General features: G+C 37.8%; 1 protein-coding gene across 3 annotated transcripts in view; it reads left to right on the top strand.

Annotated features, from left to right (window-relative positions):
- Nucleotides 1-3,890: 3,890 nt before the first annotated feature.
- ADAMDEC1 (ADAM like decysin 1) overlaps nt 3,891-18,362 on the top strand; it is a 23,207-nt gene continuing 8,735 nt past the window's right edge. For all 3 annotated transcript variants that reach the window (XM_017885608.1, XM_017885599.1, XM_017885591.1), the window contains exons 1-7: nt 3,891-4,198; nt 12,128-12,246; nt 13,113-13,189; nt 13,923-14,001; nt 15,578-15,654; nt 17,460-17,646; nt 17,869-17,931. In XM_017885608.1, the coding sequence (XP_017741097.1) occupies nt 4,111-4,198; nt 12,128-12,246; nt 13,113-13,189; nt 13,923-14,001; nt 15,578-15,654; nt 17,460-17,646; nt 17,869-17,931 (690 nt within the window). In that variant the 5' untranslated portion in view covers nt 3,891-4,110. The remainder of the gene's footprint in view (nt 4,199-12,127; nt 12,247-13,112; nt 13,190-13,922; nt 14,002-15,577; nt 15,655-17,459; nt 17,647-17,868; nt 17,932-18,362) is intronic.

Genomic DNA, 18,362 nt, shown 5'->3' with positions numbered 1-18,362 from the left:
AAGAAGATCATGTATGTAAAAGTCGTTACTTGTGCAAGATATTACCATAATTTTTGTGCATGTTGCCGTTCTATTTTCATTGGTAGTTAGACAACATTTAAACATCTGCCCCAAATCAAAGATATGTTATTATGCAACATTCCAAAATGTTAAGTTGCAAGCATTATGGGAATAAAATTCTCGGTAATCAGGATGTTGGTTGTGATTTCTTAGTTTTAGGATCATAAATTAAATCCTATGTTTAGTCAATCCTTAAATATTGTCTTCATAAGGCTCTGTATATATTCTATTTCTCATTCCCTCCAGATGCACTGGGTAAACAATTTCTTCACTGTTATTCCCCCAGTTTTGATTTATAAGCTGATATTCAACTATCTAATAAACAGCATCTGTATCTTATGCAGAGTTTAGTTTTCAAATTTTTTATGGTGTTCGTATATTCAATGAGTATCTTAAACATCTATTACCATCATGGTGCTGTGGTCCTGAAGGGTGCCCCAGGATATATATTTCCTGTTTTTAATGGATTAACAAACTGCAACTTCCATCAAGACGCCAAATTGGAAGACTTATATAGTGGCTCAAGCTGAACCTTAGAAGTTATTCTGGATTCCTCTGTCTCTTCCAACTGGGAGTAGCTACATACAATCAATCAGCAAGTCTGACACTTTTGTAAGCTAAGTAGTGCTCAAATATGTACCTTCTTTAAGATCATTTGTTCCCCCTTAACTTGGCCCCTGCATGTATTACAAGTTTTATATCACATACCTATTACTTTATTATACTTTAAGTTCTGGGGTACATGTGCAGAACATGAAGTTTTGTTACATAGGTATACACGTGCCATGGTGGTTTGCTGCACCCATCAACCCGTCACCTATATAAGGTATTTCTCCTAATGCTATCCCTCCCCTAATCCCCCACCCCTCAACAGGCCCCGGTCAGGCCCCAGTGTGTGATACTCCCCTCCCTGTGTCCATGTGCTCTCATTGTTCAGCTCCCACTTATGAATGAGAACATGTGATATCTGGTTTTCTTTTGTTAGTTTGCTTAGAATGATGGTTTCCAGCTTCATGCATGTCCCTGCAAAGGACATGAATTCACCCTTTTCTTATGGCTGCATAGTATTCCATGGTGTATATGTGCCACATTTTCTTTATCCAGTCTATCAGTGGTGGACATTTGGTTTGATTCCTTTATGTTATGTTCAAGTCATGAGGAACATATGCTTCAACACACACTATGATTTTCTATATACTCATGGCTTTGCTCATAGTACCAGCTCCACTATTCCTTTTCCAGTTATTATCAGATTATCTCCACCTATCAAGTGATATGTCCCTTCTAAAATCGATCTCAACACAATACACAAACATCAATCATAATACTTCATATTTGCACAGACTACCTATTTGTGACTGTCTCCGTTATTAGACTTTATTGCAGGAATATCTGAATAGCAAGGATAGTATCAGAATTATCTTAGAATCCTTAGCAATATAGTAGTAATTTATTAGAAACAATTTTAATATGATTTCAATATTCAACTGCCCTAGCACTACTACTTACATAATTCCACTGAATAGCCAGAAAGCAAAATTGTCCACAGCAACAATGGTCACTGAAAGATAGCAAAATTTCACGCAGTAGTGAGATTGCTGGATCAAATGGCAGTTCTATTTTTCAGTTCTTTATGGAATCTCCACACTGTTTTCCATAGCAGCTGTACTAGTCTGCATTCCAACCAGTAGTGTAGAATGTTCCCTTTCACTGCATCTACACCAACATCATCTATGATTTTTTGATAATGGCTATTTTTGTGGGAGTAAGGTGGTATTTCATTGTGTATTGCATGTTTATAGCAGCATAATTTGCAATTGCAAAAATGTGGAACCAGCCCAAATGCCCATCATTCAATGAGTGGATGAAGAAACTGGTATGTGTGTATTCATGTATATATACGCACATATACATATATACACACACACACCACACACACATATATGGTATATATGTATGCATGTATACCATATATACACCATATATACCATATATGTATGACACAATACTACTCATTCATAAAAAACAATGAATTAATGGCATTTGCAACAACCTGGATGGGATTGGAGACTATTATTCTAAGTGAGGTAACTCAGGAATGAAAAACTAAACATTGTATGTTCTCACTCATGAGTGGGAGCTAAGCTATGAGGATGTGAAAGCATAAGAATGATACAGTGGACTTTGGGGACTCGGGGGCAAAAGGCTGGGAAGTGAGTGAGGAATACAAGACTGCAAATTGGGTTCAGTGTATACTGCTCAGGTGATGGGTGCAACAAAATCTCACAAATCACCACTAAAGAACTCAGTCATGTAACCAAATACCACCTGTTCCCCAAAAACCTATGGAAATAATAAAAAAGAATATGCTTAATGAAGAATTAAAAAGAAACAATAACTGATGCTAAAAGGACCTGTGAGCAAAGAAGTTGGTACACATGAATAATTTCAAACATCTGTAGAAAACACAAAAATAGTGAGTAACATGGGGGTCAAAATCATAATAAACTAAAATACTTGACAACATCCAAGGTGGCAAAGAGTAAGGCACTGATAAGAGTTCACCACTCCAGGATTCTTTTATTATTTGATAGAGACATAATTAGAATTATACTTTGTTAAAATATTAAAGGCAGGTCATAAAGGATATAAGGAGAATGCTTATCTTCTGGACCAGAAAGAGAAATGCAAAATTATAAGAGAAAATGCTACTATTTTAAAGGAAGCTAGAACAGCAACAAAATGAAGAATAGACATAGAGAGGGGATTTTTAAACTTCCTGTTAGATGCTAAGAAACTCCCAGATGTATCAGTGGAAAGTAAGTTCAGCAGTTAGAAGGTATGGGTTTTTAGATTGGGAAAATTCTATACATAATAATTTAATTTGGCCCAACTTTCTGAAAAGCACCAAGTCAATGTTTATCAATCATCTCAAGTTGATTTACCCTTTTTAGCTAAATAGCACTTCTAGACATTTATCCTGAAGTTGCCAGGAATTCAATTAAAGAAATACACACAACCACACATTACATGGACACTCAACACAAACGTATGTACAAAATATGATAGTCATTAAAATTACATCTTAATATTCGATGTCATGAGAATGCTTAATGCTTATGTTATAGTGCCTTGAAAAAAAAAATAAGTTTCTTAAACCCTTTGCCCAATAAGGTGAGCTTTCCTTTTCTGCATAAAAGGATGAAAATACATTATAAAAATGTTAACAGAAGTTATTTCTTGATGTCGGATCATTGGCAATCAACTTTTTTCCCCATAATAAACTTGTGATATTATGATCATGAAAATCTACCATATTGTCAGAGAATCATTGTTATTTTATAAAGTAGAACTCAAAAAGTACACCTCAAACATATTTCATATGGTGTAGAGTTTGGTCAAGGCTAGCACTGTCAAGGTTATTTACATTTTTTGTACATGTCTTATACATGCACATTTCTTTACAATTTTACATGCATGTGCATATGTGTGTGCAAATGCATTTGAATTTTATAAGAATCTTGAAGTAGTTAATATTATCAGCATCCCCTGTTGACTCATAAGGAGACTGAACGTTTGAGAGATTTGCAGTATCTTGGTTTGTAGGACTTTGCCTGGTGCTTTTTAGATTCTGTGTTCACTGTGATAGTTTCTCGAAATATGTACAAAATACTGAAATATGTCCTAAATATGCAGATTTATTTCTATAAGGATACTGAACAGCAATCGTGATGGTCCAGCTTGGCGACTATGTAGATATGCACGCGAGCACCTCAGTCTCAGTTCACACATTCCCACTGCTACAGCAGCACCAAGGGCAAACAGTGTCCAGATGTGAATCCTTAACGAGCTATAACCACAGCCATAAATATCTCTCAAAGATGAGGAACATTCTCATGATGTTGACACTGCAATTTTTTGACAATTTCCCAACACTCTTAAGAAACATTCCCCAATCTCACACGAAAAGTGGGAGTTTTAATTTTCTTGTTCAACTTCTAAAGAGAAATTGGGGAAGATAAAACTGGACACTGGGGAGACCACAACTTCATGCTGTGTGGGACCTCTCAGCTACCTGCAGTAGCCACCATGTCTTGGGTCCTGCTGCCTGTACTCGGGCTCATTGTTCAAACTCAAGGTAAGTACCATTACACCAGCATTTTACATAAAAGTCAAATTATTTGATGAATGTTTAAAGTGCTTTTTTTTTTAAAAAAAAAAATGGCATCTGTTTTTATGGTCAAAAGATCACTACTATTTGCATTTTGGTATATTTTCTACCTCTCTCTCTGCAAAAGCAAACTATATATACATATGTATGTGTATCTTTTTGAGTGAAGATATTTTAAACCACTATATGAAACATGCATTCTAAAATTTGTCCTATTTCCTCAAATTGTTATATATTTTAACAAATAAAATGTTATGTCTGCACAGTATTTTCCAAAATAGAGGAACAAAAAGCTACATATTGTTCCATTCATTATGTCTTTTCTCTAGTAAATAAAGTTTTATTAACATCTTCATGAATCACAGCTGTTTAAAATCTGCACTTTGGGATATTTCCTTGAGAAAATTCTTAAAAGCAGAATGACAGGGTCAGAATGACTAGTTCTGGAAAGGAAATCCCTTTTGTCTTTGAGATTGATTATTGATAGATGAACCAATTTGATGGCACTCTATACACACCCTACAAGTAATTTTCAAGTCACTGGTTATTGTACTAGTGATCACATAATAAGCATGTTAAAAGTCAAGCTGTAAACCTGCACATTTCCATGTTAAACATATTTGTGCTAAACCCTATATTGAAACAGGTAAAGTACATAGCTGAGGAGTTATCCAAACTCCCCACAAAATTCTCACTTGCCGAAAGGTTGCTGTGCAAAAGCTGCACACACATGGCTGGCTCTAGCTTTCATATTCTTTTACATTTCCTCATTGTCCATCACCAATACTATACCCCAAAAAAGGATCGAGTATTATACTAATAATTATGCAATATATACACATAGCTTACTGAAGTCTTTGCAATTATTCAATCCATATAAACATAAAAGGACAGGCTTATAGTCAACAGTTTGTGATTTGCATAATGATTTAGTAAGGATGTCTCTGGAATTCTATTTCTTATTTAATAACCTTACTAGATCTATTATTTTCTTTTCTGAAACACACCATCCCAGTGACAACACAGAACTAACTTCCTGGGCAAAAATCAAATCCCTGTATTTAAGACAACTTCCTAATCATAGCTTTGCTAGGATGAATGACAGGGAAGAGTTTAAAATAGAATGAGGGCTAAATCATATATAATTCCATTATTAAACCAAAATCAGATGTATTATAATTGCATTATTAAACAAAAGAACATTAATTGACCAACTGAACAACTATGCCTGTGCTGTCTGATGAGAATTGTACCTAAAGTCACACAACATATAATGAAATAGAATTTGATTGAAATAAAAAAATCATCTACACATCTTTTTCCCCTATTCCTCAGAGGCCTCAAAACACTCACTGATACATTTCTAGAAAAGTGAGACTTGTTTTATTACTATTGTTCTCTCAAAATTCTGCTGAAAAAGTCACTGAAATACTTCTGAATTTGATGATAGTCTACAACACCCATAGTGTCCAAGTAGCCCTACATTTTTAAATATTCCTCCCTATTACTTTAGATAACCCAATAGTTAAAAAATAAAAGCTATTATTTTAGAAGATATTCATTAGGTTGCAGTTAACTAGATAATTTTATACCTCGTAATGTTCTTATGTTTACTCATACACAATCTTATCTGGTAAATTATTCTTCTTTCAAGCTCACAACTTTCTGGAACTTCCATAAAATCTTACCATCATTGTGAATAGTGCATGAAACAATCATGTTCAAACAAACTTGTACTCATTCAACTGCCAAGCAAAATGAACTTTAGCATTACATTTGTTTTGCTTTATGTGTATAAAAACCATGCCAGAAGTTTCTGGGGAAAATGGGAGTGATTGTAAGGTTTTACTTTGTGTTCCACCATATTCACCCATCTACTGCTTCTTGTCCCTATATGATCAGCCTTACTTTCTGCTCCTCTCTCTGACCTATCTGTGCTGGCTTAACACCTCTATTTGTCTTCTAGATCTTATCCCTTCTCGTACAAGGACATTGACCTAAAATTTTCCCTCCTTCCTACTGTATCTATTCCATGTTTTCTATGGAATCATTCCCATCAGCATATAAATTCTCCCAACTAAAATGAATATCCCTTTTCTTTCTCTTCTGCCAATTAACGTCCTAAATTTTCTCTCTCCTGCCGAGTCTGTCCCACAGACCCTGGCTGATGGATGAAATGAGTACTCAGACACAGGTATGCAATGTAAGAGCAGCTAGCTAGAGCTGCCTGGCCCTAGGGGCCAGAGAGCAGCTGTTATGTTTTGCCAGGCCAGTTGATTCTGGTTGGCTTGTTGTTCGCACAACTCATCATATTCTGTCTGCCAGAGCAGGTATTGACTGGTCTCTAAAGTTGTTTTAGCTAGCACTGACCGGTCCCATGGGGTCATATGGAAGTCTGCTATGGCCTCAATGAATCCTTTCACAAATGGGCTAGCGGCTCTGTTCTCTAATGCTTTTTCCTATTTCTTTAGAAGTGTTAGAAAGCAGTGGGTTCATGTACCTGTTTGCCTTGTTGATCTTGCATCACTGGGCAGGTCAAGAGTTCCCCTTCTAATTCCACTTGCCTAAGACAGGGTCCCATAACGGTAGTGTATTTTTTCCAATTTATTGGGGGAGGGGGCTCAGGGAAAATATTTGTTTCCTCTGTGGTAGCTTTACCCAGTAATGGTGGGGCTGAGGGAGGAGGAGGAGGTGGTAAGGTAGATAATGGTTCTTCCTTCCTTCCCTTTTAAGGCTTTTCTGTGTAGAGTGGGGACAAAGCAGCCCTGACTAAGGCCCATAACGTTAAAGATGTTACTGGGACCTGTTGCCCTTGTGCATGATGTTAAAATTTCTCCCCACTTGTTCCCAGAGCTCTAGGTTTGGCATGCCTTCTTCTGGGAACCATGGGTTATAGAAAGCAACAGTTTGCATTAGGTCCCTTAATTGTGCCTCCGAGACACAGGCTCCGCTAGCTTTAAGCAGCTGTTTCAATACTTTTATATACTGTTGCTGTTGAGCTGATAACTTTGTCCCATGATGACACCCGAGCTTTAAAATCCCCTCAAACTTTGAAATCCCCACCAGTCACCAATTACTTACTTTGCAGTCTTCACTTTCATTCTCGAGGGTTTCATCACCATCCATTGCAGCATTCTTCATGTGGGGCACCACCTGCTGGGTCTGTCCCGCAGATGCTGGCAGATGGATGAAATGAGTATTCAGACATAGTTATGTACTGTAAGAACAACGAGGTGACTGACTGACTGCCTGGCTCTGGTGGTCAGAGAGCAGCCCTGAGAAGCTGGAGCTGCTTGCTTTTATTCAGCACAAGCTCAATGCCGAAAACCTGGAGCAAAAACAACCTGTAGGTAATTAACATTTATTGTTCCCCTTTCAGGGAACTTCAGGTGCACGGATGATCAAAGGTCAGTTCCAGGTCAACATAAGTAGATGAACCTGTTTAAGAGAAATCCCCCTATACTCCCTTGTACCTGCTCCTTGCCCTCTGCCTCAGGGTTATAGAACAGCTACCTTCAGTTATTCTTCCCCGGGGCGCTGCAGAATCTTCTGAACTTTCAGAAGGTTTGCATCCTTTCCCTATAGTTTTTCCCACCACTCTGACCAATCCCCCACATTCACTTTTGCATAACACATCTTCAAAGGTGCTGTGTATACACTTTTTCTCTAGTTAGTCTCACCCTGTTCTCTTCTATCCTACTTCTACTGAGTTTTCATCTCCGGCACTCCACCAAGACTGCTCTTACGGCTTCAAGGATGTTTAATCCAGTGGTCATTTTGGGGGCATCATATTCTCATGTTTTTCAACTTTCTTTCTCCGCCTTCCTCTCTCTTTCCTTTTCTATGGCCTGAAACACACCATTTCATTTGGTGAACTCCTACCTCACACTGGCCTCCTTTACTGGTTCCTCCTCTTCTCCTCAATTTCCTAATGTTGGAATAGCCCAGGGCTCAGTGCTTGATACTCTTTTCTTTTGTAGCAGTGTTCAGTCATTTGGTGATTTATCTAATCTTTAGCTTTAAGTACCATCCACAAGAGGACAACTCCCAACTTTTTGCCTCCACACTAAAATGTACTTTTTTCCAACAAATCCACTTAGATGCTGTTCATGGTGGGCAGGTCTATGCAAACCACCCCAAAGCCCAAGGAAGTTGAGAGGCCAAAGAAAGAGGCTAAAAGATCCAGTTTTTTAGAAAACAAGTCTTAATAAGGGCTTACAAAGAGAAGTCATGTCTGTGTCCTGAGTGGTGACGAGACAACACAGACAGTGGATCCCTATTCCATTACTCTCCAGATCCAGGGCCTTTATACTATAGCGGAGGGGTGGTTCAGAAGGGATGTACAGGACAATTGAGGTATGATAGCATCACAGCTGTTTGACCTAAGGGCAAGATTTATGAAAGTACCTGCTTTTACACAAGGAACAATGGATACACTGGAAATCTTAGAGGGCTCCCAGAACAGGGATTAATCAGAAGCCAGCTTGCCAGATTAGCATCCAAGATGGAGTTGCTTTGGCCTCTACAGATGCCTGGTAGACATCTCAAAACAACATACCCAGAACCTTTCCCACATATCTATTCTTCCTTCACCTTTTCCCAAGTCTGTCAATGGCAATTCTGTTTGCTGAAGGCAAAAATATCGAGTCATCCTTGATTCCTCTCTTTCTCTCATGTTCTATATCCAATCCTTCACCAATTCTATTGATTTCACTTTCAAAATATATCTAGTATCTGACCACACCTCACTGCTTCCACTGATACCACTTTCATCTAAGTCACCACCACCTCTCTCTTAGATTATTGCAGTATCTTCCTAAATGATCTCTCTGATTCTACGCTTGCCTCTTTGCAGGATATTCTCGACAGATCAGACAGGGCAATCTTATTAAACAAAAGTCAGATTATGTTACTTCTCTGCTCTGAACTCTCCAGTGGCCCCCATTTCACACAGAGTAAAAGCTAAATTTTGTAAGAGTCTATCAGGTCTTGCACAATCTATTCATTTCCATAACCAACCTACTTGTATATTCTTTTTTTTTTTTTTTTTTTGAGACAGAGTCTCGCTCTGTCGCCCAGGCTGGAGTGCAGTGGCCATATCTCAGCTCACTGCAAGCTCCGCCTCCCGGGTCCACGCCATTCTCCTGCCTCAGCCTCCCGAGTAGCTGGGACTACAGGCGCCCGCCATCTCGCCCGGCTAATTTTTTGTATTTTTTAAGTGGAGACGGGGTTTCACTGTGTTAGCCAGGATGGTCTTGACCTCCTGACCTTGTGATCCGCCCGCCTCGGCCTCCCAAAGTGCTGGGATTACAGGCTTGAGCCACCGCGCCCGGCCCCTACTTGTATATTCTATTATTCATTCTTCTCATTCCATTCCAGCCAGATCCCTGTGATTTCTTAAATGCACTCTCTGTCCAGGATCTCACATTAAAACCTTATTACTAGCTCTTTCCTCTATCCGGAACTCTTTGTTCCCAAAGAATGATATTGTTCAGTCCCACATCTTCCTGAAGTCTTGGCTTAAAAGTGATCATCTCGATGTGACTATCATTACCTCCCTATTTAAAATTGCAACACTCACCTCTAATCCAGCATTCACAATCTCCTTTACTCTGATATATTTCATCACTACAGCATTTATCATCTTCCAACCTGTAAATAATTTAATTATTCATAATGTATGCTTCATATGTATAAATATATGTAATATAATGAATTTTATAAGGGCATGGATCACTATCTATTCTATTATTTCATTTAACCTGACAGCCTCAAACTGTGCTTGGCCTAAAGTCAGCATTCAATACATATTTGTCAAATGAATACTTGAGTTTTAATATAAAAGAAATATCAGAGAAGATAAGTTGCTTACTGTCTAGAAAAGAATGTAATACTTTTACATTATTTTTTCTTCTATGTAAAAAATCAAAGGTAGTGATTTGACACATCATAGTTAAAATAAGAGTATAATATTGACCCAATGTCTCCATTTTTAAAATGTTTTTGAGTATTAAGAGGTTGAAATTTCACTCAACCTTGTTTTACTATCATTTTGATATTCATTAAAAATATACTGTTGGGATGGGCACGATGGCTCACGCCTGTAATCCCACCACTTTAGGAGGCCGAGGCAGTGGATCACAAGGTCAGGAGTTCGAGACCAGCCTAACCAACATGGTGAAACCCCGTCTCTACTAAAAATACAAAAATTAGCCGGGTGTGGTGGTATGCAGCTGTAATTGCAGCTACTCAGGAGGTTGAGGCAGGAGAATTGCTTGAACCCAGGAGGCAGAGGTTGCAGTGAGCCGAGATCGGGCCACTGCACTCCAGCCTGGGCGACAGAGCGAGACTCTGTCTCAAAACAAACAAACAAAACAAAACAATAACAACACTGTTTGATTTGGGTTTTTTTGTTGTTGTTTTGATTTTTTACTTTATGTATCTTGCAAAGGTTTTTGGCTAAATCACATTGTAATCTACTCTTATAAAGTTTCTCCAAAGACAAATAAGGTAGATAGAACAAGAAGTGAGGAAGGAAAACAGAGATCTTGAGGGCTCTTCCAAAACTGCATGATTAGTGCTAGGGTTGAAACTGGACATTATTAAAATTCATTCTCATTCCAAGCGCATGGCTGTTTCCACTAATGGACTCATATTCTCTTTCAATAAAAGATCATTTACTCATACACTTCTAGATTTCCTGTTTTAGTATGTGATGAATCCTGCTCAGGACAGCATTACAACAGAACTTTGGGAGCTGACTAGGAGGGAATTCTTGCTTTGTGATTTCCTTTCATTTTCTGTATCAGCCAGGTGTAAAATCTCCTGTTTTCCCTAAGATCACTCTGTCATACTGAGTGGAAAACTGTCTCTAAGCACAGATATGTACGTATGAAAATGTGAGCATTCAGAAATAAGACTGACCTTATATGAATGATTGAGTAATTAAAAGAAAAAATAGAAAAAGTATTCCACCTTCTTCCTAATAGGATACTAAATAATTTTATATATTTTATCTTATTGAAGTTTTACACTAACCTATACCTTAGATAACAAACTGGTACAAAGCTGAAGTGACTGCTACGAGGTTATTTAGCTAGGGCATAAGACCACGTCTTTTGGCTCCAAGATAATTTATTTTCTATTATTTGTAAACAATGAAAATCTGTCTATGTAATATAATTTCAAGTACATCAAGAAGAACATTGTGTCCATAAACAGTATTTCTCCTTCCTCTCTGAGGCTTTAAAACTCTTCAAAGAGAGGCAAACAAAATCTTTATTTCTTTGAAATCTAAAGTCTTGAGGGAAAATGCTGAGAGAAAAAGCCTCATGGCTTATTGTCACACTGAGGAATAAAATTACGGCTAGTAGAGTCTTTCCTAAAAGTAAAGTATTATATAAAAGGAAAAATTTTATTTTTAGAGTGTATAGTCAGGAGTTGTGCTTCAGAGGGAAAAGGGTATAAAAAAGAAAAAAAAAAAAAAGTCTTAGAGGGCATTGAGAGAAAATTTCACGATTTTTAAGAAGACTCTAAAGCAAGAAGGAAATAGATTACTACAGGCAGAATTCTAGGCTCACACAACCCCTGTTCTTAATCCATAACCTGTCCTTTCTAGGCATGGTGGTCCAGTGTTTGCATGCACTGAGAGATCGTCTGAAGAACTGTTTTGTAATCTTCATGTCTTTTCAGAATGGGGGGAGGGAGAGAAAAAAAAAATCCTTGTCATCAAAGCTGAAGCAGGAGAATCAATTTGTTATTCATAATGTTTGCTCTCTACATAGGAATGTAGTCTTCACTGCCCTTTTAGCAACCCAACAAATGAAAACAAAACACAACACGACTAAAACTGAAACCTTTAAATCTTTTATGTGTATGTTATTTCTCTTTCTCTAGCAATAGCCATAAAGCAAACACCTGAATTAACGCTCCATGAAATAGTTTATCCTAAAAAACTTCACATTTTACACAAAAGAGAGATTGAGAACAACCAGACAGAAAAGCATGGCAAAGAGGTAAGCAAGGTGAATGACTGTGGTAGATGTTACAATCATCCAAAGAGGCAATAAAAAGCCTTTTCACTAACAGCAATGATGTTACAGTTACCATCTAATAGTTTCATATTGAAGCCCATGTATACAACTCCCCTTTGTTCAGGAGAGAGCTCACACTTTCTCAGAATGCCGCTATAGTTAAGCAGCAGAGTCAACAACATCACTTGATAAGAAAGGATAAAGCTGCTTAGACATTTCTCTCAGTTCGAGAGTGAGGAGAGAAGCCCAGGAAGGTCAGCCATCTTTAACAGATGTTGTTCCTGGCCAGCCTCACCACCACCCCTTTTCTCCAGTGAATTGTCTTTTTCCTCAGCCGTTTTGTCAATAGTGAAGAATTAAATTTTGTATCAGTAGTTAACACAATATTTCTACTATTGATTAAAGATATCAATTATTTGACTATTACATTGTTGCAAGTATTTCCCTCATTTTGTAATTGTTACCTAATTCTTAGTGGGTTGTGAGTTTTTGTTTTTTTTAAGTGCATTTAGTTTGGTTTTAAAGTAAGAAAAATACACACCTTGTTTTGATTCCCTGGCTGGGGGATCCTGAGACACTATACTGTACATTAGGACAAATGAGAAGTCCCTATCTCACGCATTAAAGCTAGTTTAATCTGTAAGTGTTATTATCACATAATTCTACTTTTTGAAAGTCCATTTTAGTGCATAATGTGTTTTGTCTCACATATTTTGAAAACACCAGAGAACTGATTTTATCCTATTTGCATTTGTTATTGTTCTTCTAATACATACTACATATATCATTACAATTATTTTAGTTATGTTCAGAAATATAAATTGTTTGATGTAATTAAATGTTTTCAGGAAAGGTATGAACCCGAAGTTCAATATCAGATGATCTTAAATGGAGAAGAAATCATTCTCTCCCTACAAAAATCCAAGTAAGTTGTACCTTCCAAAAGTCTAATCACTGGATTAGGTTATGAAATTGGGGAACAATCTTTTTCAGGCTCCATTTAGTGTGGTTTGACATAGAAGACATGAGGCATTTTGAGCTTTACATGATATTAGTTTGTGCTAAAAAGGCTGATTTCCTAGGAAATTATATACGAAGTGTAAAACAAAAGGAATGGCATATGTAAGTGACTTTCTTTCTTGACTTTCCGGGAACTTACTGAACATCTTTTTCTACTCAGATAAACTCAATACTTTGATGACGCTTTCCATTCTTTTATGAGAATGTATGTCCAAGGCTGATTCAAGATTCATGGCCTAGAGATAGATTCCAGGGGATGGGGTTCCTCCTAGTTTTATAGCAGTTAGTAAACTTCTCCCTGAATGCAATGGGCCTATAAGCATATTTGTGACTCAGCACCCTTCAAAGGTTCTGTAGAGGTTGTGTCCTTGGTGCAGGAAATCTCAAAATGACTAATTTGAAGACAGGGAATCTACAGATGAGAAGGAGATGAGGGGACTTCCTCCCTCAGATTTAATAGGAAGAACTAACTCTCTGATTTGCTTCAGTAGCAGAGCTCCAATGTTGGAAGAGGATAGTAGGTCAGAACCTTAGCTATTTCTCATTGTAGACACTATCACTGTTTTAGTGCTGAAGTTCAGGAAGTTCTGCCTTTCTTACCACCCAGAGTGGTTCATGCAGCTCTCTGCTCTCTCCAGGCATCTCCTGGGGCCAGACTATACTGAAACACTGTACTCACCCAGAGGAGAGGAAATCACCACGAAACCTGAGAACATGGTAGGGTCTGAATACTTTGTGGGACTCTTTTGAGCTTTAGATGTTATTAGTTTGTGCTAATGTTAACTAAGATCCCCAAAGGACTCAATTATTCTATGAAATTCATAAGTCCAAGAACAACTTCAAAAAATAATCAAAGGACTTGAAAGCAAGGTGCTCATCTGTGACCAATGAGACAACAGTTTGGAAAATCACATTCAGCTTTTAAAACACAGGAGCAGCAGAAGGCTTCCAAGTGTCACATTTTTGGAAGCAACCAAAAGTCCACTTGTCCCTAGACCATTTTATCCATAGGTTAGAAAAATTCTTCTCTATGGGTACTTAAAACCTCATGTCACTATTTACTATTTTCTGAAGATATATGCATTTATCCTGAGGTCAGCAATGAAATATCCATTATTTAATTAATATTTTTATATCTGATTAAATCATTATCCTGTAGATAATGCCAGGGCCAAATGTCAGACATTAAGAATCATGGCATATAGTATCAGGAAGAGAATACAACAAATCTCTGTCAAGAGGTTTTCACGTTCCCAAGCTAGGAGAGTTTCTCAGAGCCATCCTACAAGTTACCCTAAACGTGTATTTCTCTATTAAGACTTCTGCCACAAAATGGTTCTTTGTTCCCCATGCTCATCAAAACTTATTTCATGAATGTCTGAATTTTTGCTAACACCATCTTCAGCGGACAGTGTCTGATAAATTAATTCATGCTTAATTGTTAATAGCTGATGATACATTAATGAGGAATCTTCTCAAGTCTTCTATGAGAAAATGTTTATGTTGACAAGATCTCTTCCAAACAGGGAGAAAAGACCACAGATGGAATTTCAGACCCTGAGGCAGGTCAATTTATTTCGCACTGGAGTTTTTTCATTACCTTTTTAAGATCACTCCACATAAGTGGCCCCTTAACTTTGCTGACGCGGCCCAGCAGTCATGTCTGAATCTCTAGCTGTAGACAAGTAATTTTGGGTCTTTGAGGCTGATAAAGGGATTCCACTAATAGATCAATTAAAACAGTGATAAAATCAGTTAGTCTGAGGAGCTCAGGAGTGACAGTGTGAAGTATTGAGGATTCCCCGTCTAGAAAAATAGACGTCTCATTTTACTTATTTGTAATGCACAGTGCCTTTGGGACTCAGGACAGGGAAGCCAAATTCTTGAGCACTGACCCCCAAACCTGAGGACCCACTGGGAGTCCTGTAAATCCCTAGAGTATTGGCCACTTTTCAGAGAAAACAACCACTTTCTCTATGAGCCCACCTAAGTTTAACTTCCCTGGACTCTTCCTTAGTGTAAATTAATGTCAGAAAAATAGCTCAGCCACCAAATATACAGAGCTTCCAGTGAAGCAATTCTGAAAACCTCGGAGGTTCTTGCTGTTTGTGTTTCTGAGAATTACTCTGGTCACAGTCACTACCTGAAGAATTTTTACATATTCAAGACAGTAGCTTTCCTCACAACTGTGATACATGTATTCTCATAGTTCATACATTTTACACACACACACACACACACACACACACACACACACACATTTCTGAAGCATAATTTCTTTTTTCCACTCCAGGAACACTGTTACTATAAAGGAAACATCCTAAATGAAAAGAATTCTGTTGCCAGCATTAGTACTTGCGACGGGTTGAGGTAAGAACTACTATCAAAATCATTCAAGATCAAGATGCTTTTTGTTACACAGAACTAAGTGCTACTAGATATTGTCTTCTTACTATTTTGGTAAATTTTTCATTGATGAAATGCTTAATATATGTGGTTAAGGTGAAGAACAAAGTATTACCCTGACAATCATTTCATAATCTGCTGCTCTAGGAGAAGTCAGGCCTAGAATGGTAAAACAGGAATGCTACACTGTGGACCTTGCTGTGGACCTTGATGATGTCTGGATCCACTTCCGTGTTTGTCCACCCTACTCTCTGAAACAGTTACTTCTTGTTTTCTAAAATATTCTTCCCTGCAATTGTCACAGTTGAACTTAATTGTAGTAGTATATGTGTTTCTGTTTACATAGATAATTCTTGCCAATGAGAGAAAGTTTGGAAAGTAAGAAAAAGCACAAATAAGAAAATAACAGGCCAAGCGTGGTGGCTCACACCTGTAATCCCAGCACCTTGGGAGGCCGAGGCAGGCGGATCATGAGGTCAGGAGATGGAGACCATCCTGGCTAACATGGTGAAACCCCGTCTCTACTAAAAAAAATACAAAAAACTAGCCGGGCGAGGCGGCGGGCGCCTGTAGTCCCAGCTACTCGGGAGGCTGAGGCAGGAGAATGGCGTAAACCCAGGAGGCGGAGCTTGCAGTGAGCTGAGATCCGGCCACTGCACTCCTGCCTGGGCGGCAGAGCGAGACTCCGTCTCAAAAAAGAAAGAAAGAAAGAAAGAAAATAACAGGCCAAGCGTGGTGGCTCACACCTGTAATCCCAGCACTTTGGGAGGCCGAGGTGGGTGGATCATGAGGTCAGGAGATCGAGACCATCCTGGCTAACACGGTGAAACGCGTTTCTACTAAAAATACAAAAAAAAATGAGCCGGGTGTGGTGGCGGGCACCTGTAGTCCCAGCTACTCAGGAGGCTGAGGCAGAAGAACGACATGAATCTGGAGGCGGAGCCTGCAGTGAGCCAAGATAGCTCCACTGCACTCTAGCCTGGGCGACAGAGCGAGACTCCATCTCAAAACAAAAAAAAAAAAAGAAAAAGAAAATAACAACTACCACAAAAGTTGACCTCTAAGTGATCAGTGTTATTAACATTTTGTCATGTTGGCACCCTTATATACACATATAGACAAATGTATCTTTCACAGCATTGAAATAAAAAAATAGAATACATTGTTCTTCCAACATGGCTCATAACACACATGACAAGTTTTTCACATATCATAACATACCTTCAGGAATATAATTTTGAACAGTTATGTTGGATTGTAATATTTTATTATATGGATTCACCTTCTATTTATGAACAAATTATCATACTATTATGATTATAGAAACAGGGATTCTTTAAAGCAACTTCTAATCCCGCATGTTACTCTGGTTGGCCTGTTGATCATTCATGTTCCCCTCCGGGGTTCTTGCTATCTAAACATTCCCTTACTCCATTTTCCATTATAGTCCTAGGATCTGCCATGAAATATTTGTTAAATGAATCAATAAACTATGGAAAAATATTTACCATGGTGCAAATTCCAAATTCTTTGGGGTTGTTTCATCTTTATAATTCTTGTTCAGAATTCTCTTGGTAAGTAAGCTAGGCTTCATTTTATATCGACAAATAGTAATTCTAACTTACATTACCAAAAGTTAGCTGAAAGGTCTAAGAATGACAAGACTATGTGTGAAGTTGGGATGGAGGGGCAGACATCAATCCATTCTTGGATGCAAATACGACTCTGTGTGTCAGGAATCCTGAAATACAAGTCTCTATATCTCCCAGAGGATACTTCACACATCATCATCAAAGATATCTGATAAAACCTCTGAAGAGCACAGACGAGAAAGAACATGCCATCTTTACATCTAACCAGGAGGAACAAGACCCAGCTAACCACACATGTGGTGTGAAGAGCACTGGCAGGAAACAAGGCCCAATTCGAATCTCTAGATCACTCAAAAGCCCAGAGGTGAATACAATTCCATTACCTCATCGTTTACTTCAATTGTCTCAGCAAAGATAGGCGATATACTACTGTTCTTAGAAATGAGTAACATGTGTCAAGTCCATAATTTATTTACTTGTTTTTCTATTTATCTTCTATTTTAGGGGAAAAAAAGTCTCCTTTTAAGCTTTGGAATCTTTTAGGATAAAGACAGTGACTAACAATGTTCTTTTATTCTTTATAAAGCGAGAAGACTTTCTTCGGGCACAGAAATACATTGATCTCTATTTAGTGCTGGATAATGCCTTTGTGAGTATGAAACACACAGGCCTCTTGGCCAGTTCAGTCACCTTTTAAGTTTACTTATCAAGCAAAAGCAAGCAATAAACTATTTTAACTAATAATGAGGCATTTGTCCACCTGGGTGTCTTGGCTGTTTACTTGCCTTGCCAGCAACGGTTATTATCTCCTCATCCTCTTTAATATCCAACTGCCATGAACATATTTAGATATTGGCAATACACTTAACACCAGATAGCTACAGGAAATCAACCAAAAAAGAAAATAAAAGAATGCATTATTAAAATATTATAATACTTCATATCTTAATATAAAATTAAATATATTTAATATAAATATTATGTCAATATAAAATCAACACAAAACTCTATATAACTTAGAAATATATTGATAGATACAGAGGAAAATACTAGAATCTACTTTTCTATCTAGCAAATGTC

The sequence above is a fragment of the Rhinopithecus bieti genome, unplaced genomic scaffold (assembly GCF_001698545.2).
Source record: "Rhinopithecus bieti isolate Rb0 unplaced genomic scaffold, ASM169854v2 scaffold_315, whole genome shotgun sequence".
NCBI classification, from domain to species: Eukaryota; Metazoa; Chordata; class Mammalia; order Primates; family Cercopithecidae; genus Rhinopithecus; species Rhinopithecus bieti.
The sequence above is the reverse complement of the archived record's forward strand: the minus strand, read 5'-3'. Positions and strand labels throughout refer to the sequence as shown.